Below are 20168 nucleotides of genomic sequence, written 5' to 3' on the forward strand. Positions count from 1 at the left end.
CCTTAAGGGCGCTGTGTTCCTTGTTCCCAAGTTCCTCCAATAATAGGCTTGGACAGAAAAGCCTCAACTGCCTACCTGGAAAAGAGCTCAGATCAACAGGCTAAACTGTGGGGACCTTAAGAGGGTACAGGGTGAACTGGGGGCAGCAAGCAATCATTGCAGTGGCCCCAGGCCTACTCTCCAATCTACTAGGCTGCTCCTTCTACCACCCAGATACGACCATGTCATTTCCCTTGCTCAAAAGTCACCCACAGCTCCTCCTCACTGCCCTCTGCCTAGAAACATAAGCATGGGGGATGATCTCTCCTTTCTACCTCCAATGTCCACCTTGACTGTCCGCACATCCTTCTGTTAGCATGCTGTCCCTCCTCTCTGGCTCCATCTGGAAAACTATTCCTCTTTCCAGGTTCATCCCTTCCATAAGCCCTAGCATCAAGGAGAGGAACAGTGAGCATTTGTCCTGAGAGTCTAAATCTCCCCATCAGTGCCCCGCTGTTACTGTCTACCACCAATACCAAGTCCCAGTTGAATTTGGGGTCCAAGAGTGACCTGCAGAGGAAGGGCTCTTCAGCTCCCATAGAATTCGTGAATAAAGGAACAAGTAGACGACGCCTGAGAGACACACAGGAAACCACTGTTGGAATTCAGCAACCACACAACAACCCTGTTTTGTAAAGGATTTGACATATTTTCCCAGAGGCACGAGAAGCAAGCAGCATGTCCAGTGAGATGCAACCTCACCCACCCTTCCAGGAATGTAAACCACTGCACACCCACCAGGATCCCTGTGAGCACAAGTGAGAAGCTGTAAAACACCAAGTTTGAGAGAGGAGGCAGAGGAGCAGAGTCCTCCCGCACCACAGTCACTGTGGGCAGCAGTTTGGCAGAGAGTAAAAAGTCACACACAAAGCTGCCCGGAAATTCCATTTCTTGGCATAGATCCAAAAGAATTGAAGACAGGTGTCGAAACAAAACCTTCTGTACAAAGCTCCCAGCAACACTATTCACAGTAGCCAGAGGATGGAAATAACCCAATTCTCCATCGACGGATGAGTGGCTGAAAACAAAATGTGGTATGTCCATGCCATGGAATATTATTCGGCCATAAAAAGGAATGAAACATGCATTCATGTTCCAATATGGGAAAAGTTCAAAAGCATTATGCCATGAGAAAGAAGGCAGACACAGAATCCCAGATGTCACTTGAGTCCATTTAAAAGTAATGTCCAGAATGGGCAAAACCACAGAGACTGAAGACATGTGAGGAGGAGGGATGGAGACTGACTGCGTGACGGCGGTGTAACCGTAGAATTCCTACCTGGGTGATGGAGCAATGTAGGCTGCTGGTGGTGTGGAGCTATGAAAACACGAAATGACACCATTCTGTGCTTTACAATGGACAAAGCAGTACATTTCATTTGGTGTGCCTCTTCACCACAATTTTTAAAACAACTGCAATCCACAGGACTCCACACACTTCAATATAAAGGACGTCCCCCCCCCAGTCGGCTTTCACCAAATATGGGTGTTGGTGCTGTCAGAACAGGAATTCCAGCCCCTCAGCCCAGTTTGTGCCCGCACACTCTCACCAGTGTGTGGATCACAAACTATCAGGAGCATAGCCTAAGTGACCAGGTACCGTCATAATTTGAAGATGACATCAAACTTGTCTTCCTTTGCACTAATCAGGAATCCCACTGACAGTACTCAACACTCCCCTCCGAGGTCAACCTCTGTGGAGTCTCCCTACATGCCAACCCTGCAAGGACTCTGCTTGGCAGGGGTTGCAGGGAGTGCTCAGAGAGGCTGGGGAGGCCTCCAGTCCCACTCAGAGCCAGTGCTCCACTTCCGGAGCTCACAAATGGAGGCTGAACTGTACATTGGGAAACCATGAAGACTTGGTAAGCCCAGAGAGAGACCCAGGAATGGGGGTGGGGACCAGGCCTTCCAAAGGTTTTATTTATTTATTGTGTGTGTGTGTGTGTGTGTGTGTGTGTGTGTGTGTGTGTGTGTGTGTGTACGTGCACACAGAACATGTATGGAAATCAGAGAGGCAGCTTATGAGAGAGTCATTTCTCTCCTTCCACATGGGTCCTAAAGATCAAACTCATGCATGTTGTCCATGCTTGTTTTTTTTTTTTTTTTTTTTTTTTTGCCAAGGTCTCAACTTGTAACCCAACCCAACCTTGAACTCATTCTATAATCCTGCCTCAACCACTTTAGTTGGGGTTGTAAGAGAATGCCACCTATCAGGCTATGCCTATTTGGAGTTTGTTCTCAACACCCAATCTGAGCCACCTCCTTGCTGAAAAGCATTCATTCATTCATTCATTCATTCATTCATTCATGCTTATGGTGTAGAGATCTGGTTGCAGTTCTCCATAACCTTACCCCTTGCACTGACTGATCAGATCCCAAGCTCCTAGAACAAGCTAGACCCTAGCTGATCCAAGCCTTTGGGACAAAGGGGTAGGCTGCAGGCAGAGCCCATGAGTGGGAAACGTGATTAAAATTCTAAAAACTAAGTTAGCGGTGCCGGCAGGAGGCTAGTGGCATGTGGGGCCTTGCCGAGGTTGTTGGCAATGGGATGAGAGCATGCCTGGCACCCTTAGGAGGCCACCCTGCAGGTGGGCCCGGCTCTCATCCCACATTGGGAAAACCCTCTTCCCAGCCAGCAGCTGCCTGCTCAGGTGTCCAAGTGGCCAGACCAGGGAGGCCTGTATGCCAAGAAGCCTGGCTGGCAGGGGTGTGTGCCTTTGTGGTTGACTTTTTCCATGGAAAAATTCTGTTCTGGGCTTGTCCCTCAAACTTCTCAGGGGCCTTAGGACATGGGCAAAGTGCCAGGAACAGTGGGCCACACTGTGAGCCTCCAAACCTTCCTCACCTCTGTCTGGCCTGAATCAGGCTCCTAGCAAGATAAAGGCCAGCAGAGGCCAGGGGGACCTGAGTCTTGGGATGCCCAGCTATGAGTTTAGGCTGGGCACTGTGACAGGGGGACTGCCTTGGACAAGCAGACCTTTCTACCTACCAGCAGCTTATGGGGCTGGGACTGCTTTCATGACAAAGGGCTTGAAGAGGGAGTAAAGGGTGCAGGAGAACAGCTCAGTCTTACTAGTACTGCCCAGTGGTAGAGAGCAGGCTACCTACACCCAACCCTTTAATGCAGTGGCTAAGGCCACAAATTCTGGTACCAATAAGCTCTGTGGGAACCCTGAACATGACTCTTCATGGCTGAGCAGGGAAGGTGCTTCAGTTTCCTCATCAGTAAAAGGAATGTGAGAGCATCCTGGACACATGACAGAGTTGATGATAAGAAAGTTCACTGTGGCACATACACACTCACACCGCAGCTAGCATGTGGTGACATTTCACGTGGGGGGAATGGGTATTCTCCAGGCCTGAGGCTGACGTCACTGTGGTCCTTCACTGGACACACATGGTTGATGCACTCCTGGCTCCACCAGTCCCTCTGGGATCATCAGGGCACCATGCCTACAGTGGGACCCTGAACCAGTGAGTGTCCACTGTGGTCTCCATGCCCACCCAACGGGCCAGCTTCAGGCTTTTCCTCCCTCCAACCTAGCCAACTCACTCACGATCTAAGAACCAAGGGGAAATAGTATCTGACCACAGCCAGTACAGTGACCAGCCACCAGCATAGGGGGCTGATACCTTCTTCAGGCCAGGCCTCACACTCTTGGGTCTCCTCCAAGTAGCCCCTTACTCCAACATCCTTGGAGAGCACCAGCTCACATTAAGGGCTGGGGAAAGGGTGCCTCCTAAGCCTATGACTGAGGTCATCTTTTCCTTATTTGATATGGAGAATCACTCCTGCTTCCTTCAGGAAAGAGGTTCCCCCCCCCAAAGCCTTGGGGGGTATAGGAATCTAACCTACATCCTTTATGCTGATAGTTTTAAAGTGCTTGAATAAAAGACCTACTGTGTACTAGATTGAACTCAAGGTCCCCCAGAGACCCAGAGAGGCTCAGCTTCCTAGGCTGGTTGGCAGGCAACGAGCAGGAATGCAGCCCACTGCCCCATACCTCAGTGGGTGAACAAATGAAGGATCTGTGAGGGGATGAAGACCTCCAGTCAGGCATCTCAGATGCACTGACACACAGTTAGGACAGTGACCTGACTTGTGGCTCACATGCCCAGCTGAGGGAAGTGCAGGGCACCCTCAGTATAGCAGGGCAGGTGATAGCTATTGGGAAGTCATGGTGCTCTCCCTCTTCATCCTAGGTGACAGGTCAGTGACAACCATGTCATTTGCCTTGTCCCTTTCCACTTAAATGGCCAGAGAGAAATGGTGTCATTGCTAGCTGCAGAGGTGACCAATGGAGCAGTTTCTCCCCCCCCCCCCCCGAGGAAACTCCTAGCCACCTTCAAAATCCACGGATGTGTCCTAAGGTGGCCACAGAACTAGACATCTCCATCTCAGTATTCTCTTTAAATCTCTGCCCACCACAAGAGCAAATAATAGCAAATACCCATAATAGCAGTGACCTCTGCAGGGCTCTTCTTTCTGGCCTGAGCCCTTTCAACATGGGACCAGGCTGCCCCCAGGCTGCTGGGCTGGGACAAACACACAGGAGGGAAGTCATGGAATGTAAAGACTAGCACAGGATCCAAAGACTGTTTAGAACCAGCACTGAGCCCATCCTGGCCTGGAGACTCACAGGGACCTGGGGACTCCTCTCTGAGGAGCAGGTGCCTCTTAAGAAACTCCCCCAGGTCAGGCCCTTTAGCCCTCTCGTCCCACCACTTACATGCTCCAGCTCCTGGCTTAGCCCAGGGCCCTGTCTGCACTGCACTTAACCGGCCCCTCTAGGGACCTGGCTCAGCCCGCCCAGCCTCAGAGGCAGCCTTTTTTGCTCCATCCTCCTACTCTGTGGCAGGAGTATTTGGCCCCCCTCTTCTCCCTCCCACTTGCTCTGCTTTCAGATCTGCTTGCCCACTGCAGATATACCTCCTCATAGGCATGGTATCACCCAGCCTCCCTTGGAGTCCCAGGACTCAGTGAGTGACCCTAAGTCCTGGCCAAAGGTCATCTGCAGCAAGCTCTCTGCCTTTTGCCTGCTGCTGACTCCCCATGGCATGGATTCTTCTCACTGTCAGGTAACTGATTAGTCCTAAAATAGCACTGGGTTTGAAACACCCATTCCTCATGCTCTCCAGCCCCAGTCCCAACTCTGGAAGGTAGGGACAGGCTGGTCTAGCTTCCCTCTGGGCCCCCCAGACTTGGCCCGGCCAGCTGCCCAGCTGCCCAGCTGCTCAGCAACTCCAGCCCACGCTCCTGGCCCACGGCGCTTTGTAATTCTTCCTTCTTGGGCATCCTCCGGCAAAATATTTGAAGAATGTTCTAATTATCTATGATCGGCCAGGAAGGCGGGCCTGGGTCCACTCATCCAGGAAGTAACTCAGCAAATCCCCTGGAGGGTGGCGCTGAGCTCTCCCTCGGGTGGGCAGGTGTGTCCAGGGCTTTTCCAGCCACTGAGGGGCCCAAGGGCTCTTCCAAGGTTCTGGAGTACAGAGGGGTACTGGGGGGGGGGGTTGGTTGGGAGACAGGGCTAGAAGAACCTCAATGTTCTTGTCAGATAAGTAGGGATACGAATGTCTCCCCGGTGTAGACTGGCCTGAGCCTCCATATCAGAGTCTCCCCCGCCACACACACACACTAGCTATACTCTGAATTAGATAAGACTGACCAGAGAGAGATCACCCAGGCCAGAACTGAGCACAGCAGGTCCCCTTGGCAGCAGGTCTTTAGGACAGAACTGGTCAGAGTGGAACCTGCCTTCAGGCTACCTGTCCTCCCTCTGGTCTCCTTTGTCTTTTTTCCTTTGCTGCTAACCCAGCTCAGAAACATGGGCAGAGCATGCGGCTCTAGAGTTGTGTTCTGTCGCCCCCACCCCACCCCATCTCTCTCTTGCAGGGTCTCATGTAGCCCAGGCTAATCTCAAAACCACTAAGTAGCCAAGGACAATGAACTTCTGATCTTACTGCTTAGACCATGGAGTTCTGTGGCTGCAGGTGTATACCATCTCAAAAGGAAGTACCTGGACCCAGGTGAGGCCTGGGATGGAGTGTCAGAGGTCAGGTCCAGCCTGGCCATCCAACTGGCCCTTTAGCATGCCCTGACTCAGAGCCTGCACCCATAGACACAGACCCAAAAGAGTCACCTACCCAGTTCAGTTCCTTACCTGTTCTATCCATCCCCAAGGAGCTCTTCATGGTGGACCTTGAAACCTAAACTTACAGAGGGGAAAACAGACTAAAAGAAACCTAGAAGGGCCTGGGGGTAGCCAGAGACTGAAAAGGGTACCTCTAGGGCTCTACTTGGGAATTCAGCCACCATAAAGCCCCTTCCTTACCTGCCTGGGCCTCAGTTTCCCATTTGAATATCAAGGGTTTGAGGTGAAAGTCAGGGTACCTGAGGCTAGATCCTAAAGAGAGCCTCTGTGGCTATGGGGACTAGGTTCCAGTTCTGCTAAGTCTCTGGCTCTTTCTGACCAACCCGGGCCTCAGTCTACCTATCTGTCAGGAGGGAGAGCCATCTGCCCATGGTTGGGTCTCTTGTAGGCAGCCTCTCCCCTCCGGCATGGGTCCCACTTGCTCCCATCTTTCCAGGCCACTGCTCCCCTTAGCTGCTCCTGGTGTTCCCAGGCAAGAGAAGAGAGATTCTGCTAAAGGCTTTCCCACCCTTCCACATAGCTGGCATTCCATCCAGGCATCCCAGGACCCCACCCTGGAGAGAAAGAAGGCAGTCTGGGAGAAAGCAGCGGTGAGCAAGAGGCCTGGGTAGGTTGGGCCTGCTAGAGATGGAAAAGCCACAGCCACAGAGTGATACATAGAGGCATGGGCAAAGGGGCCAAGGGGTATGATGGATTCACTGAGCCCAATCAGCAGTCATTGTAACTCTACTAACCTCCAACTTCAGAAAGTTCAGGACCTTTCCTGGCATATAAGGCCCACCATAACATGCCAGGTCCTGGCCCTAATGGCCCAAGTCTTTGCCCTGGGAAGGGCACCCTGTCCCTCCAGCAGTCAAACAGGACTCCACACCCAGCTCACTGCCTCCACCTCCAGGAAGCCTGCTTGACTTTGCTTCATTCTCACTGCAAGCCTGGCACAGGGGGTGAGGTGGCTTCTTTCTGGCCTTACCCCTGTCTTTTTTCTTTGCTTCCCACAGTACAGATGGAAATCGCCACATCCAGAGACTTCAAGGCCCTTGAGACTGTGAGCCTGGCTGAAGCCCAACTGGGGCTGATACCCCTGTCAACCAAGCATGGCACTTACTATACAACCTATGTGATATGGGGTGCACTGAAGGCATGGCTGGCCAAGACACCAACCTGAGACCTAGCGATAGATGGACAGGTGGGTGTAAAAGGTGGGAGGGAGTTGGCAGGCTCCACTGGCCTACTGCCAGTTTGGGAGTCTAAACACTGGATGGCTGAGCCGGCACTTCCTGGGACACTCTGAACATATTCTGAGCTGTAAGTCTGGGGACCAAGTCACACACACACACACACACACACACACACACACACACACACACACACACACAGAGGATAGTGAGGCACCATCTCTCTACAGACCTCAAGGCAGAGCTGAGCTCTTACCTAGTATAAGATGAGAGACAAAGCCTAGAGAGGTTAGGGCCTGCTGGCCACACAGCACCCAGGGCAGTGTGAGCCTCAGCTGGGGACCAGACCCATCCCTGCCATCTGCTGTCATTACAGTTGGGGACCTGTCTGAGTCAGAAGCTCCCCTGGGCACTGTTCTCTGGTCCCTCACCTAATGGCTTTCTCCATGACCTTAAAGGCCTCTCTAGCCAACTGCCTCGGATGGAAAGCTCTGGGAAAGGAGCCACTCCATCCTAGTGACCAGCCTGGCTAGGAGTTCATTATTCCCATTTCCCAGATAAGGCTCAAAGAAGGGGAGTGTTTTGTCCAAGGCTGAACAGCAGCTTGGCACAGATAAAGCCAAATGCTTGGCCTTTGCCTTCTTGACCCACTCCCCACTGCAGCTATGGCTACCCTGTTCCTTCCCATTCCAGGAATCCCCACCTTGGAAGGCACAGGGGAAGATGGGGCTCAGTTCTGGGCCTGTAGACCTGCCTGTACACCCTGTCCTTGCACTGCTCTGTGAGGGCTCCGGAAGGTAACAGTGACCTGTACGCTGCCAGAGGGCACTGCTGGCCTCTCAACCTATGCTGCTTCTCAGGCTGGGCTAGCGCATAAAAGGAGGACTTCCTTCAGGTGAAGTCATTGCCACATACTCTACTGTAAAGATGACAGGAAGGCTACCCAGAACCTCAGGCAAGGCCAGGAGCCCCCACCCCCACCCCGTCCCACAGCCCCAAGGGAAGCTGTCCAGCTCTTCAGACCTCCTGCTGCAGGACAGGATGGAACTTTAAGCATTCTCTTCCTGGCCATCTTGGGGATTGTGTCCCTGGAGTCCCTCATGCCATGCATCTCTGTCCTAGAGCTCTGGCAAGATAAAGAGCATCTAGACTTGTCAGGCCCTGGCTAGTGCTCTTTCCATACCACCTGCTTTCCCAATCAAACCCAGGTTCTCTCACTTCAGTTTTAGACCATGGTGCATCTCAGCCCATCCCATGATCCAAAGTTCAGAGGGTCACTCTGGGAGGCTGGCAAGCTTAACCTGGTGTTCCACCCTGTGGCAGGGTCACCAAAGGGAATGCCAGGGCTGCTTAGCCCATAGGAAGGCCACACTAGTACTCTGGCCCATGGGAGAATATATAGTGGCTTAAATTTATCCCTCCCCATGGGCCAACCTGATCTATAGGGACATAGCATATCCCGGGAAAACGGAGATGATGGATATAGCAGGGTGGTAAATCTGGTGGCCCCCGGGGTGGGGTGGAGGTCAGCAGCATTTGGAAAGTCCCAGCACTCCCTGCCTGAGGTGAAGTCAGCCCTGGAAAACCTGAGTTCCCTCCCAGAAGATGTTCAGCCTCAGTCCAGCCCTCAGCCCCTGCTTCAACCTGTACCCCCCAGACTGGTAGGGATGACTCTGGGGCTTCTTGGATCACCCTATTCTGGAAGTCTTTACTGAGTAACCCCTACTGAAGGTGGTCAGGGGTCCCTGCTGTGGGAGCTGCAGGGCTCTGTGTGAACTTAGAGGAGGGTTGAGATGAATTAAGTCAGTGTGAAGAGTCGAGGGACTAGCTAGAGGGCTAGCTCTAGACCTCCCTCAGATGGAAAACCAAGATCTAGAGAAGCCAGGAGTACCATAAATCAAGTCCCAGCCACATCTGTGAGCATATCATATCAAGCACACACAGGGCCCAGGCTGGTTTGCTGGACCTACTTTTCTTCCTGTTAAAAGCTGGCCTCAGAGCTGCTGGAGCAGAGCCAAGACAAGCAGGGGCATCTGATCCACATCCTCCAGGGCTAAAGCAAAAGCTAGCCCCCAAGTTGCTGAGGAAGCCTTTGCTCAGGGCCCAGGAACTCCTGGTCCATAGATAATTGCAACAAACTGACCTAGTTGGGTTCTCAACCCTTATGAAATGTAATGAGTGTGAGAGAGGCAACAGTGTTGGTTGGTTAAGAGACTAGAAGCAACATGTACCTCAGAGTCATACAAACCTGGGTTCAAATCTAACCTCAGACGCCCTGACCTGAGACACACCTGGCCCTGATGGCCCCAGCCTCACATTCCTATGCCAGAGGTAGCTTGGTTTAGCCCCTGTGCCAGCAGCCACGGAGGAAAGAGACTCAAGAGCAGACTCCAGACAGTCTGGTCATGCCAAGCCCACAGGACAGGTCCTTCTGGAAACGTGAACCCCGGGGCCTGTGTTCCCAGGCTGGAGTCAACAAGACAGCTGGTCCATTCTCATTCTATAGGCTTTCATTTTAGACAAGCCTCAATATGAAAGGAACCCAGCCTGGCTTCAAACTCATGATCTTCCTGCCTCAGCCTTGAGTGCTAGGATAACAGGTGTGCAAAACCCTAGGGCTTTTAAAATCTGTTTTACACCCAATGGCCTGCTCTGCTACTGGGAGCAATCTGGAATCCCACTTGTCCTCTTCCTTCCAGGGACCTGGCCATGTGTAGCAGCTTCACCTGGGTTTGGTGGCAGATTTCTGAGCACAAAGAGAGATCAGGCAGCACAATGGCAGAGGGTTCTGGAATGTGATGGAGGCCCTTAAGTATAAACTGATGGGGCTCCGGGGGATTCTCGCTTTTCCTCCACCTATGTGCTATGTGCACTCCCTGGATGATCACCATTGGCCCCAGCCCTGCTCCAGCCCTTAGAAGGCTTCACAACCTATAGCTATAGTACCGGCTAGTTTTTATATCAACTTGATACAGGCTAGGGTCATCCAAGAAAAGGGAATCTTTATTGAGAAATGCCTCCATAAGACTGGCCTGCAGGCAAATCTGTGAGGTATTATCTTGACTAAGGATTATAAGGGAGGGCCCATCCCACAGGGAGTGCTCTTAGGTACTGTAAAAAAGCAGGCTGAGCAAGCCAGGAGGAGCAAGCCAGTAAGCAGCACTCCTTCGTGGCTTCTGCTTCAGGTCCTGAGTACAGTTCTTGCCTTGGTTTCCCTCAATAGACTGATCTAGGATATGCAAGCCAAATAAACCCTTTCCTCCCCAAGTTGCTTTTGGTTATGGTGTTTGCCACAGCAATATAAAACCTATGAGAGCTGCCGTGGCCAAGTAGAGGCCATGACACTTCGACATCATCTACTCCCAGTCTTGGCCATGATTGTAGCATCTCTGCACTGGTACAGTGGCTTTAGTTACACACCTAACTGCTTACACTGCATGCCCAAAGCACCAGATTCCCTGGTCCAGCAGAGTCCTTCTTCAGAATCCCCGGTGTCATGCCTACATCTACTTGGATGCCTCCAGAACCAGGAAGCTCACTGCCTCCCAGATAGCAGCAAGGGTGGCTCAAGCCTGGGGATTCATATGCAAGGGCAAGGTGACCCTGGGTGGGTAAGGGGCTGGGGGGAGGGGCAGACTGAGCTAGAAGACAAGGAAAGAGAGGGAGCCCTGAGTGCACCTGTACCCACCCCCACCCATCGGCCAGCCTGAGGGGAGGCCCCCAGCCCCACACCAAGGAGAGAGGACAAACAGCCGTTTTGTCCTTGGCCAGCGGGCGGCCTGTACTACACAATGACCCTTTCATCAGGCTGAGGGAGCCCTGGGCCGGGGTTTCATCTGACAAGGGAGGGCGCCAGCCTCTTGTCCCCTTGGGAGGGGAGCTGAGCCCTATCCCAGCTGGACTCAGGACCGTGTAAAATGGAGGCCTCCAGGGAGCCTGCTGAAGCTGTTTCACCTGCCTGGGAGATGGAGAGGTTAGTGGGCTGGCTATGGGCTGCACAGAGGGGTCCTGTGCTGGACACTTCCCCCTTCCCCTCTGCTGACATGCAGCCTGGGTCCAAAATGCTAGTTTCCAACGCAGCCTTCCTGACACTACCATAATCAGAACACTGGCTCAAACCCCAGCAGGGCATCAATGCCTACCAGGACACCTGAAGCAATAGAACCCTGGTTCATGTGCCCATCCAGGCCAGCCTGAGGCTTGGAGGTTCTGCAGGAGAGCTCGAGGGCAAAGAGACAGAGGCAAGAAGCATCATTTCTAGACCTCTCCCTTCAGGGTGATCACCTGCCTCATTGCGCTAGTGACAGGTGGCTGTGCCACCTCTCCTCTCTCGGATGGATCACCACAGGGAGAGCCATGTGGGGGCTAGAGTCAGGAGGGCATGATGATGACTTGGAGTCTGGGTGACCTTATCTCTCAGGACTTCAGTACTCTGTCTGCCTCTCCATCTCCATGAGGACCCCTGGGTGGATGTGTTTGACAGTCAATTTCTCTCATGCAGGAGTCTCTGCTGTGATCTTACCTAGTTTGGCCCAAACTCTATTCCATCCTTAAAAAAATCTTGTTTAGATCCACCCATAGGAAGTCCCCGAGACACCCTGAGAGCACACCATTCCCTTCTGAGTGACTGCTCCCTCTATACCTCCCTCTGTGTCACTAGCGGCTAACCCCATGCCCACGTTCCTGCCACCTGTCTCCTGAACTATCCCTAACATCAGGATCTGAACTGAGAGCACTGGCCCTGAATCTTCTCTGAGTGCTCCAGGCTGCCCTGAGGTTTCATGTCCACCACAGTCTTCCCGAGCAGAGGTGTTAGCTAGGGTCAGGATACAGCCAGGCAGGAAGAGGTGGAGTGAGGATGAGAACCCAGATTTGGCATGCCTCGTGGTCTCCAGGACTCCAAAGAAACCAGGTTAGAAAGAGCCCCACCCTCCAGCTTCCCCCACAGCTAAAGACCAAAGAGGCAAAGCCCTTTGCACACACAGGGCCTGGAAGAAGTCCATCCCAGACTGTACCCCGCTCCCCTCTCAGCTGGTGAGTCGTACAATACCACAGTGGGTTTGGGGTAGTTTTCTGTGGTTACAGGGGCTCCAGCTGGAAGGTTTCCTGGGAGTTAAGCTGTCCTTGGGTGTTCTAGCTCTAACCCTATTGTGCCAATAGACTAAGGGCTGTCATATGCTTTCAAACCCAGAGACAATTAGGCCTGACCTAAGACTTCTTTCCTTTGAGACTGGTGAGGAGACCTAGGCCCGGATAGACACCACCCTCCAGGTGACCTGTCCATGTTGAAGTCTTGTGACCCACACTGCCCCCCTGGACTATGATGCCACAGAAGCAGCCTGATTCAGCGTCCATCTCACCAAGGGTCATGCCCACAGGGCTTTTAGGACTGTGGTCAGCACCACCGGCAAAGCCACAACAGGAGCCAGGAAGAGGCCTGACTGGGCCTGGGGAGGACAGTGGTGAGCACCCTCTGCACCCCCAAGCCAGGTGGTCGGTGAGTAACCATCCTGTCACCCATGACTCACTCAGCTCCCCAGAGCAGGCGGTTACCATGACAGGCTATACCGGAAGACATGGGGGGGGGGGTTCATCACAGCCAACTACCACATCTAGGACAAGAACGGAAGGGACCTGCCCTTACAGTAGCTCAGGCTGGTTCTGGCTCCAGGCTTGGGTCAGGCCCTCACACCAACTGACCCAACACTCCAAATCCTGCTTGTGGCCTCAGCTCCCATTTGCCGTCCCTTGGTCCCTTGCTGTTTCTCCACTTGGCCCCCACTCTACAACATGGGTAGAGGTGGCCAGAGCTGCTCTCCTAGCTGGGTTACACTTGGAGTCTGATGGGGGCTCAGGGCCCTTCCAGGCCATCACACCCGTCCAACATGATCAGCAGCAGGGGCCCAGGCATGTGTCTAGGATTCTCTGTGTTCGGATGATAGCCCAGCATTCGGAGCTGGGAGAACAGCCCAGTTGAAAGGGGCAGGATCAACTGTTGGCTAGTGTCTGTGATCCCAGCAATGGGATGCCTTCTGGAAAGTTCTCTGGAACACAGCACAGCCTCCACTCAGGGCCGGCCCCTCCTCGCTGTGGCACCCTCTGGGACATTCCTGCCGTTCTCGGAGGGGGCTGTCTCACACTGACCCCTACCACCTTCCACTGTTAGCAGCGTTCTTCTACACTGACCATCTAACCAAATTCTGCCACGGAGGTGCCTGAACCAGGGTGGGCTAGCACACTATGCTTACATTCTAATTGCAGAGCCCATTCCCTCCCAAACATCTTATGCAGTCAACCCTGAGATGCTCAGCAAGGTGAGGAAGGCCCAGCACTAAAATCATTAGCCCTCTCTCTCTCCCGGGAACAGGGCTTATGAAGGGCCAAACAGGCTCTTTCTCCTCACTCCTCAGGGCTAAACATCAAGCAAGACTAGTGATGAAGAAGGGACCTGCTGTGTCTTACCACCCCCCACCCACCCCAGCTACCATCACTCATATTGGCTCCATCTTTGGCCTGGACACATTTGAAAAGCTGCTCCCTTGAAAGAATTTGAGCCCCCAGAGCTGGTTGTGTAGTCAGGACAAACCTTTGTAGGTACAGACCCTGGAGGTCATCACAAAGCTGGAGTGGTCCCTTCAGGAGAAAATTGGGGCCCTCAGAGGTACACGGGCTATCATCTGCCCTGCAATTGCCGTGGGGCAAATCGCCCATACCAGCCTCTCCTCCCAGACAGGGCTCCTGGCCTCTACCCCGGACACCTTCCCCAAACCTCAGCTGCTAGTGTCCCCAAATGATTTCTCACACAGAGTAACTGCAGGGTCTTTAGCAAGGCTTAAGACTGGGGTGGCCAGGATCTGGGGAAGGGGAAGCCTCAGGAGCCCCAGAACCAGGAGCCCTTGGAGTCCTTGGCTGATCCATTTCAAGGAAGGACAACAGAAGCAGGATTCTCTTGGCCAGGTCCCCACTGATCAGGCGGTGCCCACGGGCCCTGCGCCCTGCCCCGGGAGGCCTGCTACTCCCCACCCCAGGCGATGCCTCCTCAGCCAGGGCTGCCCGCCGGGCCTGGAGCGCTCCCTCTGCCCGGACCTTGTAATTATGTTCCACAGCCGGGGAAACCGCCGGCCTCGCAGCATCTGGCTGCGGTTGCGAACTTTTGTTTCAAGATGCGCGACTATTTATAGAAGGAAAACTGGTAGGATAGTAATTTCCTAGGAGCTGGAGAAGAAATTGGCTGCGTCTTTATTAAAAGGGGTGGGGGCGGGGCAATTTATCAGGACTGTGGCCGCGGGGCGGGGAGGGGGTGGTGCAGAGAGCGGGAAGGCGGCTGCCGCCTCTGGCCGCGTTAGGCGACCCCGGACGTGGCCCGCGTGTTAAGGAGGGGCGGGGGAGGGGAGGAGAGGGAGAGGGAGCGCTGGCTCTGAGGTTTAATCAGTAGCATCCAGCTTCAATTCCCCCAAACGGCGGTTCCATAAATCAAACTTCTTTTTAAATCGGAGGCCAGAGCATATGCGTCCCATTAGAAATCGGTCGAAGCCACCGCTGTGCGGACGCGCCCCCTCAGCTCGCTGGGCCGCCTTAGGCCCTGCCCCGAGCTTCCCGTAGCCTGGTGGGCGCCCTACCCCTCTCTCGTGCGCCCTGCTCTGTGCACTCCCTAGGCCTTGATACCTGGGCGCTCTGCAACCTAAGAGCACATAGTGCGCGCCCTCCTCGCCTCCAGGAGAGGCGTCAAGAGAGCAGAGTTCAAGGCCTCCAGGCGCCTCAGGATGGCGCGAATGATCAGAGACTTTGGGGGGGGGCGCAACCTGGGTACGCTATCTGGTGGGGCGCAGCATGCACGTGTCTGCCAGTGAGGGTGCTGGGAAGCAAATGTATGCGTGTGTATCTCCTTAGTGTGGCAAGGCCGCGAGCGCCGCGTGGGTTAATATGGCTTAGGGAGATCTCCCGCTGATCCAGAATCCTGCTGGGACGCGTAGGAAATCTTCGCTTTGACTGGCTAGCTCCGGTCCCTGCCCTCGGTGCACACAGCCTAAACTGCAAAGGCAGTCGGATCGCGCTCTCTCGGACCACCTTTTCTCTGACTCTAAGCTAAAATTCCTCATTGCCACAGCTTCCTCCCAGGTGTTCTATCTCGGCGGTTTAGACCAGCAAAGTGATCCAAAGGCCCCAGCTTCTGTACACGCAGGACACTCAGAGCCCCACCCTGGGACCCTCTTGCCACCTCCCCCTCCCTCCCTCCTACAGCAGTAGTGGCTAAGTGCTCCCCTCCCGCCCACTCCACCCGCCACCGGCGGCACTCACAGGTAGCTGCCGCTGGACAGAAGGAGAAAGATCTGCGGGCAATAGACGGAGACCAGCGCGCTGCGCGGCGACAGGAGGAGCATGATGGGCCGGCGCGCTTGGCTGGGCTGGACAGGCCCCACCCGCAGGGCTCCTGCGCCAACCAAGGCTGGGGTCTCTGCGGCCCTTCCTGATACAGGGCAGCAGCGCTGGGCGCTAGGGGCCAGGACTCGGGAGCCAGGGGACAGTGGTCGCCCGTGTCTCGACGCCAGGACCGTGCATCCTGCTGTATCTGGGGCAGCAGCCGGCGCTGGGGCTGAAGTTCAGGGCGGGGGCCCAGCGGGGGACAGTGGGCGCGCCTTAGCCGCTCTCTGGTCCTCTGTCCGTCTGTCGGTGCTAACAGGCTCTGTCGCTCACTCTGGCTCAAATCTCCAAGTCTCCCGAAGCGCGCAGCTGCCATTGGACAGGCCGTCCCTACATCCGCCTCCTCCGCGGGCGGGTTTTTTTTTTTTTTTTAAGGGGAGGTTGACCAGAGTGTGCAGCGGGTGCCGCCCCCAGGGTTTGCCCAAGTTGCCTTGGCCAGGATACCCTCGCCACAACCTTTGGCTAGAAACACCGCTACTGAGAGCGCATCTCCGGGAGGCACTGCGCGGAGGCGTGTGTGCCTCTTAGGGGCTGTGCTCAGCAACGTGTGCTCATGTGTGCATGCATGTGCTTGCATGTTCCTGCCGGAGCATGGGCGGTCTAGGAGCCTGCAGGTGTGTGTGCACAGATGCCCGGTGTGTGTTGCCCCTCTGCCTGCATGCAGCCTGGCTAGGGATGGCTGGGTGTGGGTCCCTCTCACTGCACCTGGGCCAGCCCTGTTCTGGGGCTCCGGTCTGGTGCCTAAACCACCCCCTTCATGCACCTCTTTGGATAGGAAGGCAGGGGAAAGCCCCCAGTTGCTGCTCTCATCATTTAGTGCCCTCACATCTAACATCTTCATCTCTAGGAGTTGGTTGGGATGGGTGAGGAGAGATCCGTCTAAAGAACTCTCCCTTTTCTAGTAAACTATTTTTCAGAGCCTACAAATAGATTTTTGGGTCCTATCCCCTATTTCTGCTAAGCCTGGCTGTATTGGAATGTACTTATATAGAAGTGTACATCAGCTAGGGGAAGTCTCAGATCAAGGGGACAGCAGGGAGTTGGGGGCTGCATGTGGTACAGTGGTGGTCCTAAAGAATGGACTGTTGGCTCCTGGGCTTGGCAAGGAGATTCGTGGGCATCCAGGAAGCAGGAACCTCCCTTACTTCAGACCTCCCTGTCCTTTTTAAATTTTATTTTACTTTATTTTTATCACTTTGCTTTTCCTGACCACAGCAGCATGAACAAGCCTAGGGCAGGGCTGCTCCTGGCATCTCAGTGACCTTGGCTGCTCCCTATCTCACCTGGGCCTCCCCCTAGAACAGCAGCTCCATCCATGGGGACCTTAGGTTAGCCACTGTGATTCCCTAATGCCATTATGCTTGGAACTAGCTGAGAATCCAAGGCACTTCTGTTCTGGGATTTGGGGGGCTAGCTTCTGGCTTCTGCTAGTATGGGAGGTGGGTATGTGGGATGAATGCACTGGACAGGATTTTTGGAGGTCCCATTGCACATACAGAAAGGTGCAGGAGAGGCAGGCGGGGGGGGGGGCTGAGATCACAAAAGACCTTCTCCCTGGAATAAACTATATGGAGGAGTCCCCTGTGGGTGCCACAACATTCCACCATCATTACTTAAGGTCAGGCAAAAACCATCAGAAATAATGCCTCAGCAGCCCAAAGGAGGGTTTACCATCACGCCACTATTTTCAGATGAGGGTGAGAGGCTGCTCTAGGGTAAGAGTTCATTGAGGCACCTGCCAGAAGTGATGTGAGATGCCTGCTCCAAAGAGATCTCAACCCACTAGGCTTCCACACCACCTATCCCTTTAGGATCACATGTGGGCCCAGCTGCCTTTCCTGCCCACCTAATGGAGGACACACACACACAGAGAGGGGCGGGGGAAGAAATTACAAAGAGGTCCAAGTTCCCCCTTTGCCGGTTCCAGGGTGAGTCCCTGCCTTCCCTGGCAGTCATTCCACTAGGTCTTGGTATCTTTTATTTTAAGCTGGGGGGGAGGCAGTTTCTGAAGGGAAAAGAATTCCCCTCCTGTGCTCTTGGGCAGAGCAGGAACCATGAAGAGGAAAGCTTGCTCAATCCCAGAAGGTAGTGGTCATGGACACTAGGAGCCCAGGCTGGGCTGGAAGAGAGAGACCTTCAGGGTCTCACTTACCCATTCTCTACTCAACACTGTGCTATTCAGATGTGCTATTCAGAACAGCCAGAGCCAAAAATCCTACTTCCAGAAGCTGAAGGAAGAGGTACAAAGATGAAACCCAGAAGCCACTCCAGGGAGACCCCCAACCTCGGTAACCCAGGTCCTTCTTCTGGTACCTTTTTCCATTTGCTGGGTAGGAGGCTTTTTCAGAGGCCTCTTGTTGAAGAATTGGTGCTAAGGAAGACTGGCCAGCGGTGGAGGTGGAAGCCAGAGCCGGTGGAGTCAAGCACCCAACTCAAAGGCCTCGGTGCCAGAGCTAGGTAGCTGGGACCAGCCTGGATTCTTGTCCCGAAGGGCAGGGCAGTGGATCCCTTCGCAGGCCCAGGAGGATCATGGCACGCTGCTGAGAGTCCGGGAAGCCCTGGCCTGCCCACCCCGCCCCCACCCCCAGCAGGCTCAAAGCCGGCACCCCTCACCTTCATAAACAAACACCCAGGGACACAGCCTACCCACACAAACCTACAATAAACACAACCACCAGCAGCCGCGGACACTCCGGCCCAGGACTGCAGGAATAAGGCTAGTAAGGGACTTCCAACCCTGCCTCTGAGGCCACCTTGGTTTCTGCCCCTCTCTGGGCCTCAATTTCTTCACCTGTAAGATGGCGGAGGTGCAAAGGGCTGGGAGGGGTGCTGATCTTCAGCTACTGTTTCTACCTGTCGCCTGGAAAGCCAGTCTCCCAGGTACCGGAACCCGCCCCTCCTACAGGTCTGGTCACTGGCCTTCCCTGGGCCAAGATGAGGCTGGCCTCTGAGGTCGGGTGGCGCATAGTAGGAGCACGGGGCGCGGCGGGGAGCAGATGCCCGCAGGTGCTCGGGGTCAGGGTGGAGGTCTGGGCCAGACCGCCAAGAGTGACTAACACCCGCGAGGTGCACAGCGCTCCTTTCGGTCACACTGCCCCTCCACCCCCAATCCGGGGAGGCCGAGACAGATTCTGTCTAAAGGAGATCGCGGCTCAACAGGTAAGGACTCGGCTAGGTTCAGGAATGTGGAAATACGACTCGGAGCAGCTACGGCGGCGAGCAGCGAGCGCGGCCCGCCTGGAGCCCGCCCGGCCGTGCCAGGGGGAGCGCGGCGAAAGGGGGCCGGGCGCAGGGCCCCAGGCGGGCGGGGGCCCGGGCCCCGGACGGAGCCCGAGACTGCTGCACCAGCCCCGCGGCCCATCCCGAGCCAGCCGGACGAGTTGTCAAGGTAATTTCAACATGTCCGGGTGATGGATAGAGACGCAGGGCCGCGGCGGGTGCGAGGCCTGCGCGCTCGCAGCGGTGCACGCTCCGATCTCCCCCACCCGGGATGCCCCCCGCCCCCCGGCCCGGCGCGCCCTCCGGGCGGCGAGCGCTCGGCCCGGGCTCCGCGCCCAGCGCAGCCCGGGGGAGGGAAGGCGCGTCCCACCCCCGGGGCCTGGAGCCCAAACAGGTGAAAGTACGCGCCCGGCACGCTCGCCGCTACCCGCGAGCCCCGCTGCGGCCGTCCGCGGGCCGCGCTGTCCCTTCAGCGTCCTGGGCTCCGCGCCCCTCAGGAGCACTCCTGGCTCCAGGGGCTCGGATGAGTCTGTGAGGCTGAAGCGGGGACCGGACACACCGGCCACTCGGAGAAACGCCCTTCCCCCCAACTCGGGTCCCCAGGTCCGCTGGAGGAGGCTCTCGAGGCTGTCGGCTCCCCTTCTGCCGCCCCCGCCCACAGGAATACTCACCCGAGCTTCACGTAGAGGACGCCAAAGCAGAGAAACACGTAAAAGATCCACTTTCGAAAGTTTCTGTGCATGATCCAGGGAGGGGGGCTGCGCCATAGACAGCTGCGGCCGGAGGGGACGCGCGGGCGGGCAGGGGCCAGACAGGGGCCAGGGGGCTGTGGGAGGACCAAGCTCAGCCGGCGCTTCGGCTCGGGCGATGGGCGACGCGCGGGCACTCGGCACGCGTTGCCACCATGGTGAGCCCAGGGCGCCGCAGCCGCCCCGTGCGCCCGGGGGAGTGACCCGGGCCGGGAACCGCGACCTCGGGAGCCCAGCGGAGTGACCGTGGGGCTCTGCGAGCGCAGGCCAGGACCGGGCGCAGCGGGCGGCTGGGTGGGCGGGCGCTGCCTCCACTGGGCTCAGCCGCCTGGGGCCGTGCGCGCCTCGCGGTGCGCGGCGGCGGCCAATGTGTCCGCACTTGTCCGCCTCCCCAGGTGACTCGCGGCCCC

At 55.6% G+C, this 20168-nt stretch overlaps 1 protein-coding gene and 1 long non-coding RNA gene across 3 annotated transcripts in view; one reads left to right on the top strand and one right to left on the bottom strand.

Annotated features, from left to right (window-relative positions):
- Nucleotides 1–20168, bottom strand: part of Wnt7b (Wnt family member 7B) — a 45072-nt gene extending 24904 nt beyond the window's left edge. The window contains exon 1 of one of the 2 annotated variants that reach the window (XM_027396180.2): nt 15668–18366. In XM_027396180.2, the coding sequence (XP_027251981.1) occupies nt 15668–15750 (83 nt within the window). In that variant the 5' untranslated portion in view covers nt 15751–18366. Of the gene's footprint in view, nt 1–15667; nt 18367–19680 lie in introns of those variants that run through there. The other variant, XM_027396181.2, reaches the window with a different exon arrangement.
- On the top strand, nt 4615–7555 carry LOC107978619. The gene is made up of 4 exons (XR_004768622.1): nt 4615–5118; nt 5936–6069; nt 6631–6784; nt 7193–7555. It is a non-coding gene; the product is annotated as an uncharacterized LOC107978619 (long non-coding RNA).

Source organism: Cricetulus griseus, chromosome 2, assembly GCF_003668045.3.
Source record: "Cricetulus griseus strain 17A/GY chromosome 2, alternate assembly CriGri-PICRH-1.0, whole genome shotgun sequence".
Lineage (NCBI taxonomy): Eukaryota > Metazoa > Chordata > Mammalia > Rodentia > Cricetidae > Cricetulus > Cricetulus griseus.